The sequence below is a fragment of the Apaloderma vittatum genome, unplaced genomic scaffold (assembly GCF_000703405.1).
Source record: "Apaloderma vittatum isolate BGI_N311 unplaced genomic scaffold, ASM70340v1 scaffold17013, whole genome shotgun sequence".
In the NCBI taxonomy this organism is placed as follows: Eukaryota; Metazoa; Chordata; class Aves; order Trogoniformes; family Trogonidae; genus Apaloderma; species Apaloderma vittatum.
In genome coordinates this window covers 1-22,452 of record NW_009706558.1, presented here as the reverse complement: position 1 = coordinate 22,452, position 22,452 = coordinate 1, and the positions used below count along the sequence as shown (strand labels likewise).

At 38.5% G+C, this 22,452-nt stretch overlaps 1 protein-coding gene across 1 annotated transcript; it reads right to left on the bottom strand.

Annotated features, from left to right (window-relative positions):
• Nucleotides 1-1,292: 1,292 nt before the first annotated feature.
• On the bottom strand, nucleotides 1,293-21,440 carry SF3B1 (splicing factor 3b, subunit 1, 155kDa). The gene is made up of 26 exons (XM_009865847.1): nucleotides 21,404-21,440; nucleotides 20,359-20,454; nucleotides 18,080-18,246; nucleotides 16,654-16,755; nucleotides 15,868-15,982; nucleotides 13,915-13,994; nucleotides 12,532-12,699; nucleotides 12,167-12,401; nucleotides 11,203-11,415; nucleotides 10,717-10,838; nucleotides 10,081-10,278; nucleotides 9,887-9,988; nucleotides 9,015-9,194; nucleotides 8,500-8,586; nucleotides 8,099-8,369; nucleotides 7,608-7,753; nucleotides 7,373-7,519; nucleotides 7,103-7,228; nucleotides 6,493-6,714; nucleotides 6,080-6,262; nucleotides 5,869-5,980; nucleotides 5,663-5,783; nucleotides 4,958-5,089; nucleotides 3,849-4,121; nucleotides 3,173-3,389; nucleotides 1,293-1,925 (listed from the first exon to the last, which is right to left on the bottom strand). Exons 1-26 carry the CDS (start codon nucleotides 21,438-21,440, stop codon nucleotides 1,767-1,769), a joined length of 4,011 nt encoding a protein of 1,336 aa, XP_009864149.1. The 3' UTR covers nucleotides 1,293-1,766.
• Between the last annotated feature and the right edge of the window lie 1,012 nt (nucleotides 21,441-22,452).

Sequence of the window (22,452 nt, the reverse complement as noted above, 5' to 3'; positions counted from 1 at the left end):
GAAAAGCGGTTTCTATCTTCAAGATTTATGAAAATGCTTTTGAGAATTAAAGTGCTGAACTTGAAAGTTACGAAAATGAGAACAAGCTCAAGTTGCTCCCCTCCATCCGAGTACAAAACTTTTTACAATTTCACTTGTTTAAAAAAAAAAATAAAAATAAAAAAATCACTCTTTTTCTAAGAGTCATCTAAAGGCTATGAGCCATCATCCACTCCTACCTGTTTCAGAGCTCTTTTGGCTCATCTCTCTAAACTCAGCGGGATTTTTTTTTTCAGCCCTCCACCCCTCTCTGTTGGCACTTATTGGTCCTGTCTTGCAGAACTACTGACGGACTGAACATCTGAGCAGGCCACCTGCAATAAAAACAATATTATTGAATGAGAAATCACTCGAAATAGACTACAATGCGTATTACTCTCCAAGGGAACAGCTCAGCAATAAAGCCTTCAAGGAGTTCCAGCTGTTTCCACCTAACACATGTGAGTAAAGCACACTGCAGGGAAAAGAGTCACCTTTTTCATTTCCTGACAAATCAGTGCCTTCAACACCAAAAGGGTCCCAAGGTTCTGCTTCATCACCCCAAGGCCCTAACAACACCTCAGGCCTTGAAAGGCAGGGTGGAATTTTCTTATATGAACAGCTAAAGAGCTTTCTTGTGTTTATGTAAAGCAGCAGACAAGTCAGCTAACATCGCAATGAACTTGGTAAGAGGGAACTTAATCGCCCAACTTGAATCAAGGGTTCTCAGAACACGCCTGAGAGCCAACGAACTTTTGTATTATTATAAACCTACGATAGTGTACAGTACTACTGGAATTATTTAACCTTGTGTTTAACGTGGTTTGCTGTCAGATATTAAGACCTTTCTTCTTTTAGCACACGCACAGAAGGAAAAAGGCAAGTGAGCAAATAAAAACCTCTTCTTATCTCAAGCTGAAAACACTTCCCACGTCACACACACACACTTCGGAACCGCCTCCTCTCAGGTGCTGGGGCTCCTCATAACAATTACAGCATGGCCCATAAATATCATTTGGCTTTTTATACAGCCATACACGCTAAAAGACGTATTAAATCTGACCAACATGCAAATTTGCACAACTGATTTTAAACACATCACTCAAAATAAACCGCTTAACTTCTTGACCAACCTAAGCCATCCCCACAACGAGGATACTGCAGGTGAAGCAAGCAATTAAACACTACTTTTCCCGTGAAAACACAGTGCTGCTACCGCAACCATCAGCCAGACTAAAGCTCTGTTATTGCAGGACAAAGATACACACGTTAACTACAGTTTGTATGGTTTTCTTATTTATTCAAAAGCTAGGGGATGACAAAAAGGGTTAAAATGGTTTTATTTCACCTATTTATTACATGAACAAATACTTAATCCAAAGGGACTCGTTTTACAAGCCCCTCTGTCCAAAAAACACACACAAATTAGTTTTTATACACAAATGTTTATTTCTCAAATAAACTTCCCCTTTAAACACAAGGAATTAAATCTAAATCTTCATAAAGATGAATCCAAAACGAAATCCCTCCAGTATATCATAATCACTGTTTTCTTGGTCACTACTGGCTTTAACTGTTTAACATCAAAAACAAGGACATATTTAAAAAAATCATGCTACTGGATTCCTAGCTCTGCCTCTGACCAGCTCTATACTGATCTCCGATATTTTAAAATTTTACATCACCAAATCTGAAGCATTTAACTGAAGAACAGCTGTGCATTAAACACAAACAACTGAACAAGAAGATTATAAGATGTAATCAAGTTCGTAACGAATATAGGTGTTCTTTTCGTCATTATAGATTCTGGGATAATGAGCTATCAGAGCATCCTGTGATCCGATGTAAATCGAATTATAGATCTTCCAATAAACATCCCTGACTTTCCTGGCAGGGTGAAACAAACCCTGGAAAACAGAATAGAAGAAAATTTACTACAAGCTTAAGGTCTAAACATCTGTTAACAAATTTAATTAACTTTTGCACAATAAGCATTTTAAAAGGCAATTATAGTAACTAATATTGCTAATAACAAAGAAGACACATTACATCTGTCATTCCCCATTTTCTGACTAACTAAACCAGCAAGCAGGAAGACAGTGTTATTTAGAGACAGATTTTTCTATCTGGGAGAACATCCATTGAATGAAATTCTAGTTGTGTTTTAAAATTAAAATTAAAACCTGCTGCAGTATATTTAGTTGGAACCAAGTATTATCTTTGGCTCGCCTGGTTGTGATTTGTGCAGTGAGAGATAGATAGGAATACATAAAATAAACTATGATTTAACCTAAAAACAATGAGCAGAATGTGAAAGCTCTTAAAAAAAAAACAACAAAAAACCCCCCAAAATCCCCACAGTTCTACAGAAAAATATACAAATAGCAACTGCAAAACATTCGCCTACTGATGTATATTTATGCTGAGGCCCCCCACATAAAAAACTTTCTGTACCTGTAAGTAATTCGTAAAATGCTGTCGTGTCTTCTCTGCTGACCTGCACTACAATCACCCCTGCCTCTCGCCTCTTCTGTGAGTTTAAGTTCCACAGAGAAGGCAGCAAGAACTGCGACGTGCAGGTAAGACAGAGCAGGAGCCTGCTCATTTCACCACCACAGACCCGCTCCCAGAACCTGACCCGACTAGTGCCGATGTCACGGTACAAATGCTTCTCAGAGCACTGTTCAGTGCCTTACTCTTACACAGTTGCAAACGTCTTACTCTTGGCTAACGACAAATAATGTTGATTTAATATTAAGCCTATCCTATTTCTCTCACTTGTTACTTGTCCTCATGACCCCTTACACTGTTGTTACTCCCCAATCGTTAGTGTCCTCAAAATTTGAGATGCTTCCATTTCATATGTCAGAGTTCCAGCTATTTTAGCCAATATATATTCTCAGTCATCTGTTACTTTTCTGCGAGTTCCTCACTGCCATCAGCTATCTCACTACCCCAAAATCTCTCCTTACTGCATATATCAATTTTTGAAGTCTTGGACAACGAACACCACGTTTAAAGAATACTTTAGAGTGGCAAAAAGCCACATTGTTTTCCTTTGCCAGAAACCATTTCAGTTGGCTTTTTTATCTTCTGGAGAGAGTCCTACCTGACCATTACTGTCCCCGCTGCCCCAGCACACACCAGGACGTACCTGTAAACAATACTGCAACATCCTGCAGGGACCGATAGCGACTCTGAGGCCCTCCAGAGCTCCCATAACTGCCTGAATGACGTGAGGAGAGGTTTCAAACACATTAGGCCATACGTAATTTAACAAATGGTTAAGAGAATCTTCACAGCCAAACCCATAAACACCAAGGGACATGTGTTGCACCACGGCACTGGCTGTTTGTCTGTGTACAAGATCCCTGCAAAGAGAACAATGGCCCGTTAATAAAACATACTTGGAAGCAACAAGATTGGACAAGCATAATATCTCTTTCCGATTACACTTGGAGAATGCTAACACACATTTTAAGCCTATACTTACTAGCAGCAAGAGGCAGAGTACAAATTACAAAAAGACTTTTCAGAAAACTAGTGTGTGCTAATTCTGCAGCAAACCCACTAACTACAGAATTTATCAAAAGCAGTTTGAAGGCAAGAAGTCTTTTCTCACTTAAGGTGCTTGTATCATTTTAATCTTCAAAGGCATTAGTAAAATAGGAGTATATAATCTGAATTATTTGCAGACAGTGACTCCCAAATTATGCTGGTCACTTAACATCTTTACCAAACAAGGACACTATGCATATTTGCTATTGCTAAGACCCAGATATATACTTAAAAATCTGGCCACGGCTAACTGTACCACAGATGCCACTCACCTGTCCATCAGAGCATCTTCAAGCAATGGTGTAACGGCGTAAATGTAATCTTTTCCCATCTCTCCAATGTATTCAAACAGGAAAGAGAGAGATTTTAACACACCATTCTGGACATTCAGCTCGGGGACTCTGTATTCGTTCATGAGTGCAGGCAGCACTGTGAAAGGCGAGCACGTTTCAGCTACAATAGCAATTGCTACTGTAGTACACACTCTGTTCTGCCTCTCCTGTACTTTCAAGTTATTTAGTAGTGTAGCCAGCACATCGTGGGGTCTGGAAGAGATAACGCATGCGTCCACGTCAACAGATTCAGTGAGGATGTGAATAAAATTAGCTGAGTTTCAAACACCAAGTGGTGGAAAAGCATGGCTTAGTCCTTAAAAGAAGTTTAGATAACTGGAAAACAACTTAAACCACCAAACTGTAAAACAGCTTAAGCAACTGCATGATCTTATTTTCATAACCACTATTTTTTTACTTTCTCTAGACTCAACTTTTTTCCTGCCTTCTGTAAACTCTGGAGGATAGCAGGCCATTGCCAACTTGCACAAAACATACACACTGACCGAGGCAGGCAATGTCCTGTATAGGTAAGCACAGTCATGACGTTGCTCGCTCGCTGTATCTGCACTAAGTCAGTGATCAGTCCCTTATTTACCAGCATGCTCAAAGATGGGAACTGTCCCTCATCCTACAATTTGCTGACTTGCAGTATCACCTTAGTGGCAAAAAAAATCCTTTCCAGATCAACAGAAATAATAATTTGAGGAAAAACAGGAGACTGAGTATTTAAAGGAGAGTTTATGAAAGAATAGAGGACCTAGATGTCTATCACAGTATCGAAAATTCATGAGACAAACAGCTCCTACTACCAACAATTTGCTCTTACTACGAACCTCACTATCTATTCATTTTGTTCTGAAGTGCAGCACCTTATGCTAATAAAGAATAGTTGACTGTGCCCTGCTTCGACAAAACAAATAAAATCAAGCCTATACATTTAACATATTATAAACGTAGAGAAGTTTGAGTATTCCTCACGAGAAAACTCACAATCATTCCTCTTAGGTAACTGTGTGTAGCAGCAGATAAGCATTGAATCAACTTACCCAATAGCTTTCGCGATATAACCAAACGTGTTCACTGTGGCTCTACGAATAGCTTTCTTGTGAGCTTTTAGTAATTCAAGCAGTTCAAAGCAGATCCTCATCCATTCTCTTGCAGAAACATACTCTGCACCTCTGAGAGAGAGCAAAGTGAATTACCTTAGAACTTGTGAAATAAAACCACATAAATTGCAGCACCCATTCTTTTGCTATGAGCAGAGGGACACTGCTTCATCTACTTCCTTAATTCAGTATCTGTTGGTACTACACCTGCACTGGTTAGCAGCATACTTGAAATTTTTCATACTGCGTGCATTCTGAGTTTGCAAAAATGGACCATGCACTTCTTACAAAGTGTTTGTAAAATAATATAATTACAATACATTCAACAGACCATCTGCTAAATATCTCAAGCTTTATGCGCAACCCAGGAAGTATCGACAGATATGACATTTTTCATACTGCGTGCATTCTGAGTTTGCAAAAATGGACCATGCACTTCTTACAAAGTGTTTGTAAAATAATATAATTACAATACATTCAACAGACCATCTGCTAAATATCTCATCTTAAGCTTTATGCGCAACCCAGGAAGTATCGAGAGATATGACAATAAACAACCAGATACAAACCTGATACTCAACCTTAGCTTTTGCTACAGTAATTGCCCACACAGAGGGTCAAGTGTTTTATCAGTCATCAGCTTACCGGTCAGCAATGCGTCCAACAAGGTCAATGCAATTCTCCTGTACTTTCTCATGTCTGTTCTTCAAAATAGGTGTAAGCCGAGGCAGCAGATCTTTGATTGGTGGTGTCATCTTGTGCATACCTGCAATTCAAAGAGGCATACTTAGTTTCACAACGCCTTCTCCTCTTCCTCTTGGAAGAGGCACGCCGTCAATACCCAAACATACCTATAACATTCACAATAGCCTTAAGTGCTCCGAGTATGCTGCCCAGCACTTCAGGATACTCTTCACCCAGGTACTCATACAACACAACACCCAAGTGGCCCATCAGTTTTTCCTACAACCAAGTAAAAAAGACAGAGAAGTTAATTTTTCCCCCCGCTCTCACTGCTATGACAAATTACAGCACATGTGTCAGGAAAAGTCAATGCAGTACCTCTTGACAAGTCTTCATGACAACGGCGGTGCGAGAGATCAGGTCAGCAGCCTGCTGCCTAACTTTAGCCGATTTGTTGTTCAAACGCCACAGCACTGTACCGCAGATCTGGGGCAAGTAAGGTTTAACTCTTTTGCCTAGAGCATTAACCACCGTGCCAAAACCATTCAGCATCACGGAATCCTGAGTGTAAAAACAACAGAGGAGAGTCATACCAATGGCAACACTACATTTTAGTTAAACTTAGCATCATCTAAAATTACTATTAAAATGTTAACATCACAGAGCTTGTTTCTGGATTTCATTTCATCTGAAAAAGGGTCCAATCTGACTTGGAAGTGCATGTTTCTGTAAAACTAAGTAAGCTAGCATTCAATTCAAGTGAACCAAACACTGAAGACCCTTGGCCATACCTCTGTGGTCTGTTCCTGAAAGGCGTACAGGATACCATCAATAAGCTGTTCTTCCAGCTTATGATCAATGTCTGCTGCCCCCAGATTTCCCATGATCTTCTCGATTGTCTCCATGACCATTTTTCTGTATTGCTCAGCCTCATCTTTCAGATCATCCACGATTCTAGAAATAATTTCTGCTGCTCCAACTTTATTTGCCAGCTCCACAGTTGTATCAACCAGCTGAAATATACAGAAGTTGTATAAGCATGCATTGTTAAAATACAGTTTATACAAGTTGGAAATAAATTTTAATGGTCTGAACACAAGAAACAGTATCGTGCACGCTAAGCCTACAACGAACAACTGTTAAAAACACTCTGATTTCTAAAAACAGTGCACATGGGGCAAACTACCCCACCTTACAACTGACGTAGACTCATACTCACTGATGTAAAACGCCTTGATGGCCTCCGGAGAACCTGTGAATGTTCTAGCTATGCAACTTTTAAATTGCCAGCCCAAACAAAACTGAGTTTCAGAACATACACGTATCTAGCCTGAACGAACATTCCAGTGTGAGTTTTGTTCTACTCTAAATTAAACTTTCCAACTAAAAAACTCAAAATACCTGTCTGTAGTTTCTTCTGTCCAATGCCATTCTGTGCTGCCAGAAGTGTTTGAAAAAAGGTGGCAAGATCTCCGTTTTAATGTAGTTTGCTTCAACACCATCCGTACCACAACACTGCTTTACCACCTGATAGGAAATAAAAATCCAACAGTTTCAAGTCTGTGTAGGGTTTGGGTTTTGGGGGTGTGGTTTGGGTTTGGGGTGTTTTCTTTTGTTTTTTTTTTGTTTTTTTAAGAAAAGGAAATTCAGTATTAATGCATTCTGACATACCTTCAACACAATCTTTTTCATCTCCTCATCAGGAGACTGAAACTCTCGGATAAGGATTAGCATGACTTCTCTGGTGTAATAGTTCGCATACTCAGCATCCATGAGTGGAATCAGGTAACCAATAGCCTTCAAAAAGGCAGCCAAACCCTATTTAAAGACAGAAATATGTCTCTAGGGAGTTGCAGAAGATATACACCCGTTTGAGTTCAAAGTAAAGGAAATATTTTAGATATACCTTTCCTCTGTGTTGACGTATACCCTTCCATAAAGGCTTCAGAACAGAATCAAATGACTCAATACCGTAGGGTGTAGCTGCCTCGGCCAAAGCAGCAATAGCCAACGCACTGATGGTGCGAACTTTCTGTTGCTCATCCACCAGACCTGTAAGAAAAAAGTGTTTAGTACCAGTTCTTGTACGTTTCTGGACATAAGCTCAAAAATCTGTTGCTCATCCACCAGACCTGTAAGAAAACAGTGTTTAGTACCAGTTCTTGTATGTTTCTGGACAGAAGCTCAAAATAGCAAAAAATAGAGGGGCAGTATAAAAGAGATTAACTTCTTTTCGGGAAAACTGAACCAATATTCCTCTTTTAGCTGAACTGTTTCTCAGTGTCAAAAGAACACACAGAACAAGGACCTTACTATCACTGTGCCTCACCGGGGTATGAAAAAGTTTCCAAATATCAAGCAAATGAAACAACTTTTGCTTGGGAAAGCAGAACTTACCATGTTCAATAATTTCAACCAAGCTCCTGAGGTGAGGCAGGATAGCACAACCCATAAGAATAGCAATCTGCTGCACAATCTTGATGCCAGTGTGCCTAGCCTGCCAGGATTTTTTGCTTTTACAGACAGCTTTCAAGAAGGGTAACAGAGAAGGAATGCCCAAAGCAGAGGCAACGACGGCAAAGGCTCGAGCTGTTGTATTTCGGACATATTCATCCATATTATCAATATCAGGTCGCATTGTAGAGATCATTGTGGCCAAACCAGCAGCCTGAAGGAAAAACACACAAAGCATATCAGCCGAAATCTATGACCAGCACAGTTAATTCTGCTGTCACATCTACAAACACGCAGCTACACAGAAGCTAACTTGGTGCCTTAACAGAAGGCTGGAACTTTACCTTAGCCAAGTTTGAAATAATTTCTCTGCCTTCCACTCGAGCATAGTAGTCTTCATCAATCAGCAGCGGTTCAATGACGACAAGGATCTGAAAAAGATGAACAAATTAACATTTTCTTTCATTAATACTTTTATTAGTATTTCTGGCTCTACTAGATCCCATGAAACAGAGATGATTCCATGGATCCAAGCTTAAAGCTTTATGACTGGAAACCAATCAAATTTATTACACTCTTTTTACAGCTCTCTATCTCTAACAGACCTGGACCGGATCAGGTAAGATCCCTTTGGAAACCCCCAAACGTGCATACATTGTTTTACATCATGCCTTCATACTATAAAGCATCCACCTTCAATGACACCACAAAAACTTTGTTTGGCTTAAGAATAAACACAAGGTCAATTGAATTAAACAAACATAAAACCATGCCCTTTGATGTGAGACTAGAACAGACACTTCTCCCAGCAATGATCAGAAAAAGCAAACTAAAGACGAAACCGTAAACGGCAACGGACCTTGTGTACATATGGTCGGACCAAGTCATCCAGCTTGTAGAGAATTCTATCAATGACTTTGACAAGCAGGTGACGCTCCTGATCTTCAAGCGTTGGTGACATCAGCAGAGGCAGAATCTGATTAAACAACGGTCCTGCTCCGAATTCTCGAGCTTTATCAGTAATTTGTCGCAACGCGGCCTAAAAAAACCCAAAGAGCCTACCAGTTAAACTACGGAAAACAACACTGAACAATTGCAAAACAGGGGGATGCTAACCAAGTCAAAGTGTCATTCACAGGTTTCAAAATATTTGCTCCTACCACTACAAAACTCGAATTTTATGCTGATCTGTTTAAAACCAAATGTGTGAATAGAAACACGCTGTTAGCTCCCAGTGCTCAGTTTCAAGAAAAGCCTGCTCCTGGTCCAGTTTAAGAATGGCTCCATCTAAAAAGCCACCTTCTGCAGCAGGTACGTCCATCTAGGCAGCCCAGTGCCTTGTGCACAAAAGACTTAACAAATTATACAATGTGTAAGGCTGAAACTTAATTAAAAGCTGCACTGCTAATTTAACTGTAAGGAGCAAACTCCAGAAAATTACAAAGCACTGTAAGCAAAATCCACTATAAATCTAGCTTCTCGAAATTTAAGTTAAAAAAAATTGTAAACCATATACTCTTTAGTGACTGACAGTACTGTACACAGAGCAGTAATGTTGAATTACATTGAATAACAAACAAAATGCCACACGGATTTAGAAGAGAAAGAAAGCACTTTAGTTTAGGAGATTATCTTACAGAGAATTCCAGAGACAGTTGAAACTAAACCTGAAAACAAATGTAGATTTTTGAAAAACGAAGTTACATAAATGCATCTGACAATTCATCTTACCTTTCTCATGGGAGGTGTGCCATTCTTTATTTTCAGAAGTAATTTCATTATTTTTCTCTCCTTCTGTTCTTCAGGACTCAGAGTCGATTCATCAACATCAACCTACAAAAAAATTCCAGACAAACAAATAGGCATTGCTACATATTCAAAAGAAATCAGGAAACACTAATCAGCAGGAGGGCAATCTCCCTTACCAGCAGTTTATCGAAGTACTGGATATCATCTGGTTTTAGGAATGGAAGATTGCCAGAAGGCTGGTCATTAACACTCTTCATAGTCCGGTCTTCCGTCTGCATGTGGAATCCAGTCATACCCCCCAGAGGTGTGGGAGTTGCTGTAAGCTTACGAGCTGGGGTGCGAATAGGTACGTAACCAGCTGGAGGGGGAAGAACCTGCAGGAGAAAGAACAACATTTATCTTAGCACAACAGATCTAAGAGGAGGAAAGCATCAAACATCACCAAACTTGTATCTTCCATTTTATTTATCTCGGAATTCGAACAAGTGTTACTGCATACATTAGATCCCACCTTCATATTTTTATCTCTTCTTCACATTTTTATCAGTCCATTCAGAGCTCATTCCTGGCCCTGACAAGCATAACAGCTGGCCTTTGAGATCACCTTTAGTTCTCCCTTTCTAATGGTTTTACAATAAATCACTAGCTGAACTGAACAAACATCTGCAATCAATACTTAATGTGAAACATTCTACTTCTCGGACAACCTGTTTTAAAAAAAAAAAAAAAAAAAAAAGGAGCAATATGCCCTGGCAAAAAAAAAAAAAATAAAAAAAGCCCTGGTCTGCTGTATTCCAATCCAAAAGAATTACCTTATATCCCTCTGGAAACATAGCATCCAATTCTTCATCAGAAAGCGGTCTGTTTCTCTCATCAATCTCCCTTTCCCAACGCCAAGCCTGCAGTTGCTCAGGAGTCATGCTCATGATATGACCTATACACGGGAGAAAAAAAAAAAAAAAGGTTATATTTACCAAATCTCTGTATGCAGATGACTTCCCTATTTAACCTTTAAGCGCTCTCTTGAGCCAAAGTTTCCATAGCACTTGAAATCTTTGGCCAGTAAGATATCAAACTTAGACCTTTATCAATTTTTTACCAACTAAATTGAGGAGAAGCAGACAAAGAACCTTAGCCATGATTCCCCTGGGCACTAAAAACAGGCAACTAAGCATATGCTGACTGCTTTCGTGCATGCAGGAGAACACATCAGACAGAAGGCTATTTCAAAATAGAAAAAGGTAAATGCTTCATTTCCACAAAAGGAAGTGAAGCCTTAGAGAATGGACCATGCTTACCTGGTGTAGGAGTTGCCATGTTCATCGCTGGGGTACCAATGGGTGTCTTGCCCGGTGTCAGAACAGGAGTGCTGCCTCCCATCTGGCTGGCTGGGGTCTCATCCCACCGTGACTTTCTTTTACTTGCTCCTGGAGTTGGTGTCTCACCAATGGAATCACCTCCTCGATCAGTACGAGGCGTCTCAGCCCAGCCACTGCCATGTCCCGGAGTATCTAAGGAAAACCAAAACAATTCTTGCAGAAAGCTGAACGGTATCTACTCCAACTAGAGTGCCAATATCCAAACCCATTTTCAGTATCTTGTCCTCATGTCTACACAAATCAGCAAGTATCAGATAAACAAATACTCTCAATAAAAAATGAAGACTACTGAAAAAACACAGGCATGACACTAAAAATGTCCAAGAGAGAACTTCATTTTATGAAAAGAATATGTCATCTTGCTGGATCTTAGCACAAATATATAAAATCCTAAATAATAGAAAAGAACTGAGATATTGTAGGAATTGGACAAAGTAGTCCAGGTATTCCCTTGATAAAAGGATTAAAGAACAATGGGATCTCACCATTCTCCAACGTGAGCCTAATTCAGATTAGGCAAGTGAGAAAACAGTCATCTCCAAAAAACCTAAACATTTCAAAACCAACACGCACAAATGTATCCCAAAAAGCAATTCAAGGTGAGCTCCTTTACACCTTAAAATCCCAACCTGCAATAGTCACTTGATATACCATAAAGCTCTGAATGGCTTTTTGAGCCAACACACTCTCACAGACAAAAGTTAAGCGACCAGGCAGCACGCAACGTCAGAGCTTAGACAAAGCCATCACCTTCCATCAACCACTAGATGTCAGGATAGAATTGCTTCTTGCCTGACTCTTGAATCTACCCTTCACTGAACGTGGAAAAAAACCCTACACAACCAACCACTCAAAACCACATTTTCCAGTTGGCCATAAATACCTCTTTCTGTTTTAGGTGTTTCATCCCATCGATTTTTGCGTGCACTGGAAGTGGCACCTCCGTGGCCCGGTGTTGCATGACCAGGCGTGTCCCGTCCGGGTGTTGCAGCTCCTGCTGGTGTATGACTGGGAGTCGGATCCCATATTTTGGAGCCTGGGGTGGCACCAGGAGTTTCACTACCCTTGGCACGGCCTGGAGTTTCATCCCATCGCAGAGATGGCGTATGCCCAGGAGTCTATAAAAGACAAAAAGTATTAATAACTCTCATACAATACAGCAAAAGAATGCTAGTTACTCTTTTTCAGTAGAGTGAGAAACTTTTGAAATGTCTTCTGCAGTAAGCTAATGAAAGCTCAGATTATTACCTCTGCTTGATCCCAGCTGGATAATTTTTTAGGTGTAGCACCAGGAGTCTGATCAGCGGTCTGATCCCAACGCCGTTTGCGTTTTGAAGGTGGCTGAGATGCAGCTCCATTGACGACCTTAAGCTCTCCAGCTTTAGCTTTTTCAGCTAGCTGTTGCCTAATTTCCCTCTGTTCAAGGACACAAAAAAAGAATTCTAAGAAACAGATTTCTCAAGGCCTCTTCAGGTTATACCCTTAAAAACGATTTTTCAACTGTATCACATCTTGTTATGACATATTTTGAGGTTTTGCTCAAGCAACATGCAATTAGCTACTTTAAATTTTAAGTTCATTCTCTGTTCAAATTCTTCTATACTGACAAAAGAGCTATGTGTTTGGGGGGGCTGTTTTAAAACTGATTTCTTATAAAAGCCATTACTATTAACAATGCAAACATGTGGAGAATTCTGAGCACTACTTGTTTCTCTCACCTATATGTATATGCCTTCAAAACACTGCACATTTATGTCAAACAAGTTCCACTTATGCAAATTAAAGGTGAACGAGTTAGAAATGTGTTCATGTAAGATATATCCCACAACATAAAAAGGCCTGAAAGTCTTATCTAAAATTCTGAGATGACATTGTTAAACCAGCACACTAATCCAGACTGGTTTTCACTTATCAATGGATCTATGAGCAGTAAGACTGTCGAAATTATAAACTAATTGCTCAATTAAGGTAAGTCAAGTAGAAAAAAAATCAATGTGAGTCACTGGAACTTCAAGATCTTGCTCCAAATAATATGATGGCACTCAGGTAATACACAAAAAATTGTACAGCTTGTATGTAACCGTATACCAATATCTTCTTTCCTTTCAAATGAATTTTTAGTAGCGATAAATAAAGTACGCACTTAAACACGCACTTAAACATTTAAAATGAAATGTCAATCTTACACCAGTTCTTCGTATTGCAACATCTGTTCTAAGTGCTTTAACAAAAGCCTTTTAAAACCTCCCTGGATTCCCTTTACACAAAGCTCACAGAAACAAACATCTCCCACCAAATACCCCTCAGAGGCAGTTAGCTGTTTTGTTTTTCTTTCCTCATCCTCTGAAAGAAAATAAATAACAAAAAGTGCCATTAAAAAACCCCAGATTAAAATATACTGAGACTATTTCTCCCGCCATCGTTTAGGTATTATATTGAATAGATGTTTTTCAACACTTTCATCTTTAAATTCTACTGACTCAATATGTGAAGAACAAGGTTTTCCAAAGAAAAGGATTTTTAGGTCAAGACAAAGCGGCACCAAAATTTCCACTCCCACTTCCTTAACACACTTTGAAAGGCTGTAAAATGAAAGTAAATTCAAGTGGAAAACCCTCTCCCTCCACACACCTCTTCTTTTGTTAAATGCTGTTCACGCATAACATCCATGTACGTCCTGGCATTCATTTTAGGATCTGGTGTCTTCCCTCCTGCAGAAGAGAACAGCAACAGGAAAGGAGCACAATGAGTACGGGATAAGCAGAAACTATGGACTTTTTCTACTGTCCTGCTCTAATATTATACTAATCCATGATCATTTAATTTTACTTTTTGATTGAAATTTTTTAAAATTACATGTATCTTACGTTTATTCAGTTTGCTGATCAATTTAACCTGTTTGAACACAAACATAACTACTGCAGTTTGAAACAAATATTTTAAAGCCGATATAAATGATAAAATGACAACACAGTTAAGAGTCTTCAGAAGTGATGGGTTCCTGGGTTGCTAATCCGGAATACGTACACTTTCGTGCCTTTGTCTCCATCAGCAGTTCTGACTTCAAGCAGCAGAATAGAAGCCTAGAAAATTATCTCTTTACCATTAGTAACACTTTGGAAAGATATTTATATTCAAAACATTACCTTGTGTAAGCTGCTAAATCCTAGTTGTTATCTGACAAAACAAATAACTATTGCATACCTAAGTAATGTTTAAAACATTTTATCATAAAGACCCATTTATAAGTTTGACAAATCTGGACATGTCTCCCAGATCTTCTAGTGTCATATTGTAAAAGGGCTTCATTTAAAAAAAAAAAATTAAAAAAAAAATCACCAACCAAAAACCAAACCCAAACCAAAAACCCCAACATCTGTTTGATGAAACTTTCCCCCTCTTCTCTTTCAAGGTACCCGATTGTGTTTGGGAGCTGAACGCAATACCGTACATATACCACCACAACAATACTCACAGGTAATGGGGGGTTTGTACACCATATGCTGTGTATCTTGCATTATTTAAACTTTTAAATACTTTACAAGAAGCCCGACTTTAGGAAAATGAGACTTGTCAAGAAAAGCACTTTTCTTTAAGAAAAATGTGCAGATTGGCTATACGAGTGGTATAGCATTATAACTGAGGGAAAAAAATAAACCCCTTGAACATTTCTATGCTGAAGATCATTGCCCAATTGGCTGTGTCATTCTGACACTAGCTTTGAAAGGACTTTCCTTTGGAATACTTTTTCACCATAATCTACACAGGATGTGTTGAACTGCACCCTTAAGAATGCAGACAGGACTGGCATATAGCAGTACTGCTGTAGGAAAGAAATTAAGGACAGTTAGTATGGGCCTGTGAATTCTGACAATACATCTTTATATCAATTACAATTAAGCAAGTAAAATAATTAATATCCCTGTTCATTCATGCAGGCTGAAATTCTCATTTGTAAAACCTGCACAACAGCTACGAATTTTAAGCCAACAGGCATCTTATTGCCACACGTGAAACTCACTCACCTGACGAAAGTTTCTGTCAGACCCACTAACACCCCTTCTCCTGACTCGCACTCTCCAATTATCAGAACAGACTTGAACTATCAGCAGTATCCAAGTCTTATACAGGCTTTTCTTTCTTCTAGCCACACCACCCAGGTTTACCCAGGTTGGTAAGGTTTAGGTGCTCCGTTTTGAGAACCAGCACTTCAAAAGCAGTTAACCCTGCACATCTATCTATGACTTGGAACGAAAACTTTCAAGGTACTGAAAGAATCTGAGCACTCAATACACAAGCCATTCAAAGTATAACGCACAACCCAAAACAAAATGAAAAGAGAAACCTTTAACCCTTTGTGTTTCTATGGCAATGGCTCATTATTTTCTTGTCCTTCTACCTGGAAAGAAAACTCGTATTATAAAGATGAAGAATATGGCATCTAGGTTTTCAACCAAATCTCTATGAAAAGGGGATGTTTAAAACAAAACTAAGTTTATAAGCATGCCAACAGAAATCAAAGGGCTAAAGACAATTAAAGACAGCAAATTTCATAAAGGGTATGGAAAAGTCAAAAAAAATTACCATCTGCAAAAGGATCAAGACGCTCAGGAGAAATTATCATCATCCGCCTGTGCTTTTTGTACTCATCTTCCCGATCTGCAATCTTTTGAGGACGGTGTTCTGCAAAAGGATCATACTAAAAACCAAAAAAAGCTTGTTAGTCACATATGTATGAAGAACAAGACGAAAAGTGTCTGGTGACCATAAGTTTGTATTCATTTGAAGCAGTACTCAAAAAGCCTACTATATTTTTCAGCCCAACTATGCAGGAATGTCAAAACACTCTCCTAATATAATTTGTACTTCCGTAAATGGATTTTAATTTTTTTAAACACAGAATTTTGTATAAAATAACTTTGGACAAAAATTTTCTATTTTAAGAAACCTATTCACTTGTTACCAAAGCATTTCATGTCGCCAACATGTTCCCTTCTTTGTGCGGGGGAACTTGCTGCTACTTCATATGCTTTTAAATGTCACATAAAAACACTCTGGGAAAATAAACTCTAAGTGATTACATTCTCTTTAAAAAAACAGAAGCATGAAGGACATTAAGTTTTCCAGTTATTTTCACTTCTGAAGTATATGATCTATCAAAAAAATATTTTTTAATTGTTTAGTATATATGCCCACACTGCCTTTACATGCACAAGTGCCAATTTTTATCAGCCTGTGGAATTCTAAACTTAAACTTAAAAATATCATAGCCCTTTAGATACATCTTGTATTTCTAGAAGACAAACCTTTAACACTTCTTTTGCCCAATACCTGCAGCAGTATTTTACTGTGTCTTCATTTGAGACGTACCTGTTCGGTAGACTGGGGTATGTCATTAAGCAACGCCACTGGAGCATGGTACCCCGGCTTCTTCTGGCCAAGTAAACTTGTGGAAGGGTAGTCATCATCATCCTGTCAGCAAAAAGATATGGCCAACTTGTCATGCTGATATTACATTTTGATAAAATAATGTTAAATTTACATACTGTGGTCACAGAAAAGATGAAAATGGACAAGTAGAATAGTTAATTCCAAATTTTAGCAAGGTTCTTCATACAGCTTGTTTTATAACTCCTACACTGCCGAATTTGATAAACATATCCACATCACAAAAAAAGATAACTTTTTCTTACAAGACTCAGGTATTCTGCACTACACTACATTTAGTCAAGTATGTTGTCGACACCAGTTATACAGAAGGTCTGTATTTCATATTACCACTACTAGATAGCTTGCTTGGGAAAACTAGTACACAGAAATTCAAACCATTTTTTCTTAAAAGCCAGCTAGTTATAGAACAAATCTTCAGTAAATAAGTCTATAAAAAAAAGCTTCAGAAACAAGGAGAAATCAATAAGTGCATTAACGTTAATTTACTTGCAACTTGTCAATCACAATGGCGACAGCAAGTACTCAGAATGTGTAAGATGCTTTTACCATCTATTTCCTCACAGAAGCAGCTGGTTTCTGTGCAATAATTTACAATACAGAAGAAAAACTCTTCTTAAAACTCTGAACTAGTTTTCGTAAGACTGTGTAACTGAAATTTTTAATTAAGGAATTCTTAGAAGTCTACAAATGACACACAGTACATTGCTAAAAAACTCTATCAACTAGCACTAAACTGAACATAACAATCTTCCTTCCTCTTTAAAATGTACTTCACTCAGTGTACTACACAGTTGCCCATGTATTTATGGTCAGAATTGGAGTCACTGACTGTTCCTGCAATTGAAAACGCGGTCAAATGTTTCACATTAGGAATTAACCACAAGTCATCTTAAAAGCATGATACATAAGAAGAACATAATACAGTGAAAAAGCCAGTTCTCAAAAATTGCTCTGAAATTTGAAATTAAGTACGAACAGAATTCTTAAAATAGTCACTTATATTTGCTTGCCCACGTTTGCTGGTTTTGTTTTGGGGTTTTTTTTGCCATAATTTTTCATCTTGGCAGCAATACCAGAACAAAGATAATTATTCCGGTCAAAGGTAACACTGATTAAGCACAAGGCCACAACTTTTGGCCTCCTGCTTGGGCATACATGACTCTCCAAGCATAATTCATGAAGTACAGCCATCCTTAGATCTTCCAGGTGCAGACATATTTGGCCCAGTATGATTTTAATGACAACAGTTGCTTTTACTTCAGCAACTGCTATGAAAAAATGATTCAAAATTCATTCAAAAAATACTCAGAAAGCATGCCCTAAACAAATGCATAAAACCACTTACATCTTCCAATTCAGTTGCTGCAATCGAAGTGACATATCCAGCAAACCTGCTGTCACTGCCACCATAAATCTCTTGATCATAGTATCCTGTGGAATCAAGGCCTACTCCTTGTGCTTCATCAAGAGCAGGCTTTTTTCCTTGAATTTCTCGAATTTGTGCTTCGATATCTGGGATAAAGACAAACAAAACAGAACAAAAAATCAGGTCTTTTTACACATACACATAAAATGTAATATTCATGTTACTATGAGTGACAAACTCAGTTTGCTGTACAATCTCAAAGGTTATCTCTAAAGAAACAAATATGACTCATAAAACTATAAAATCCGCAATGTTTACAAGCAGTTTTTCCTTAAGTTGAAATACTATCCAGTACAGAAAACTTCCACTGTATGGCCTAAAGCAAACAGTTAATGTATCTCATCTTCCCATGGAAATAGCAGAGAATGTGTTTTACACCGCTGTAATATTTCTCACCACTACCCTAACACAACGCTTTCTCAACAGATGTAATCCTCTCATTAGAAGTCTATCAAATTGTTATCGCCAATTAAGAAATTGATTTTGCAAAATTAAACAAATCTGTCCAAAAGAACTGCATGAGCTGTCAAATCTGAGAATATTTAATAAAACAATATTTAATAAAACCGTATTGTGTTTTCTAACACATTGCAAAGCTGTATTATCTTTGAACAAATTAAAAAAAAAATAAATAAAACAACTCTGTGATACACCACTGGATACCAGCTTAGGGAAAAAAAGTCAGGATCCATTTCTTTTCACTCTGGCAGTTCAAATTTATTTCCTTTATTAATTATTTAATCACGACTATTCCTCCCTGCACCATCATCTTGGAAGAGTCTACTATTCTTCTGGATAAGTAAAAGCTTACTCTTCACACAGGACAAATGGGAGCTTTTTATGTATCAGGGTTTGACTCTAAACAACACTGAGGGCCCTCCATAACCTTAGAAATTTGGAACTTTCAGAAAGAACTATAACAAGTTAAACTCAAAAAATAAGGAACCTAATTAAACTATGCTTTTGCCCTACCTGTTGCAATGCAACAGGAAAATAGGTTACAGTAATCTGTCTTCCACAAACATAATTATAATGTAGGTATACCAAGGCACAGCTAACTCCATAAAAAAAAAATATTGTTTTCACCTGAATTTTATTTGATTCAATAGATAAAGACAATTATCCATCCAATGTGAATTTCTGCAGTTCAAACAATTATTTATATGGCCAAAAAAACCCTCAGGAGTTGCATCTCATGGCTGAAGGAATAGCAAGGACAATTCTTGAGAAGGACATGAGTCTCAAAAGTCCTGTTGTTAACAAGTCTGAGATTTACCCTCTCCCATCTGAAGTGCTATTGCCTGCTATATTAACTCGAGGGAAACTTGGCAATTTGCAACAGCTACAGGAAATTCTATTCATAAATAATCCTAAATTTAACTGTTCGGTAGGTTTTTGTTATTGTTGTTCACTTCTCCACTTCAGAACAAATAAATTGCAAAAGGATTTCCCCCAACGCTATTGTGCCGTTATAGCAAGATTGGACCAAACTCCTGCAGATATCTAGCACAGGGTAAGCTGGACAGTCACCTCTGTGTTACAGGTCTCATGGTATCTGCCTTGACCCTGTGAGAAGCTGAAACCTGACAAAAGCCATATGCTGCTGGCCACCACCACCTGCTGAATCCTGTCCCCAGGGACATCCAGCTCCCCCTAAAATCCTGCACAGCACAGGGGACCCCAGCGAGTCCAGAACTTGAGACACGCTGCTCCCCAATACATTACTTCCCAGAGAACCAGCAGAAAGAAACTGCGGCTAAATCAGGAATCTCCGAGGTCTCTGACAATCTCCAGAGGCATACCACATCCATCCTGTCCACCAGTGTCCTCTCAAGGTATGCCATGTGTGTGAAGCCATCCTATGAAATTGGTACCACTCAAACACTTTCCTCACAAATTTTTTTAGCTATTTCTGCTTTTCCAAAAAGCAGATTCAGTTTCTGATTCCTTTTGCAGCCTGATACAATGCCACACTGGAGTGAAAGGCAAAAATACCTGGAGCTTCCATTGCTGCCAAGGACAACATTGAGTGTTTTTAGAGCGCAATGACATTGTTTCTCATTTCTAAAGAGCAGTTACCAGAAACTACACACTGTCTGTTTCGTAGCATGGTGCATTTATAGTTATAACCAACTTCAACATAAAAAATCCTGCAGTGCAAAAGCTTTCCCATCACCTGAGCCCTGCGCTGAACTGACCGTCGGGCTCGGGCTGAGCACGCAGCTGGCGAGCCTCCTGCCCACAGGCTGGGCTGTAGCCCCGGGCTCCTCCTGCTGCTACCCTCGGCAGGGTCCCTGAAAACAGCTTAAAATTTCTGCTGTAAAAGCTTTAATACACAAATATCTTCCTATTAATAGCCCTTACCAACGCTTTACATACTTTACACCTCATTTTCAAGAGGGCTGTATTTACCGAAGAGGGTGCAGATCTCGTTATTGACCTGCTCCTTTAAATTACCATGACTACAATTGTTTGCGCACTGAAGAGTATTCTCAATGTCTTAGAGCAAAACTTGCTGGTTTTCTGTACCATAAAAGCCAGTCTGAGCAGGGTCTACCTCCCCCTTTTCGCCACTGTAATTTTCAGCAAATGCCATGCAGTCTCTAAGTTTAAATGAAGTCCTCTGAAGAAGAACACTGATTCGATGTGCCACAAAATCCCTTTAACCAGATGGTCCTAAAAGGTCCATCTGCCCCTGCAGTCAGAGCTAGCCTCATTGCCAGTTTAGAAAGCACCAAGTATTTAGTTGGAAAAGACTACTTTGAGATCAAACACGTGTTTACCTTCCTTGATCTAACCCTGCAGTTCGTTGAAAAAGCTCACACCATATGTAATAAAGCACTTAGAAATCAAATTAAGAAAAAATAATCACAAAGCGTAAAAAATGCACCGTGTAAAGCACAGTATTTGATCGATGATTTAGTTACCCAGGACATAAACAGAACCTTAAGTCAAAGGCAGAAATGGCAAAGGAAGTGGGATTTAAAAAAAAAGAGGAGGGGGAAATGGGGGTTGGACTAGACAATTTTTCGAGGTCCCTTCCAACCCCTAACATTCTGTGATTCTGTGAAATAATATCCTACTGATCATTCCTTTTTTCCATATTTTACTCTATTTAGTAAACTTCGTATGTTTTGGCTTTAACACTGTTGATTTGAAACATACCATATATATTGAATATTATTAATGTCAACACATATGCACTCAAAGTCACTGAAAATGTAGCTTACAGTCAGAACATACCAGCCTTTCTCAAAATACATACTTCAATACCACACATGTCGGTTTACTTGCAACATTTGGACCTTAGGACACGGCTCAGCATGAAAAGATTAAGAAGAATCAGACCTGTACTGAAGTAGTATTTTATAGCGTAAATAGTTTATATGTTTTCATGTCTTATCTTATTTTTGCACATTTAGCTTGCCCTGTGCAGCTTTATTTCCAGTACTTCAACACTCTCATAAGCATTAGGTCTATTAGGTTTGGAAATAATTTTGTTCTCTTCCAAGCACGGAAAAGATGATGCAAACTAAAAACTACCTTCAACAGTATTCTAAATCCCGTTACTGAGCCCTTATAGGCTTCTATTTAAGATCTCACTTTTCAGTCCAAATCAAAGAATTGCCTATGTAACTGAAACCATCTCAAAACTGTTGAGAGACGACCTCTTTCAAGTTGTGTCTTGAGCACACCAATCTACAAATATTTAACAAACAGGAAGACGTGGAAAAAATCTTCCAAGACAATTTTGTAACAATCAAATCGATTTGGAAAATCTGGCAGGAACTGAAGAAAACTAAGAGCAAAACTCAAAAAAAAATATTCAAGCTGTTGGGGAAGACACCATTACATAATCATACTCACTTATACATAATTTTTGTTGAAATACCTACACCCTCCTCCTTAAAGCCCGTTCTGATGCAACTCTAATCAAATCACATGCAACTCGAAGCACATCAATATTTTCACTAAAGTCAACAGACCACCATTTGCTTCAATAAATAAGCTATTTAAGATAAAAAAACCCCCACCAACAATTCTACCATTTTACAATGAAAAGCTTTTTAGGTAATACGAGAGACAGAACACTGTGATGGGTAGTATCTCACACAAGCCTTATGCATATCGCAGCATTTAAACAAAGGGCAAAACAGTTCTACAAAAATATTCTAGAATGCTAGAAAATAAAATCAAATTTATTTTAAAAGTCAAGACAACAGTTTAAGCTTTTCTTCAGCCATAAACTCAACTTAGATCTGTAGCATTAAAGGCTGCATCAATCTCACTTC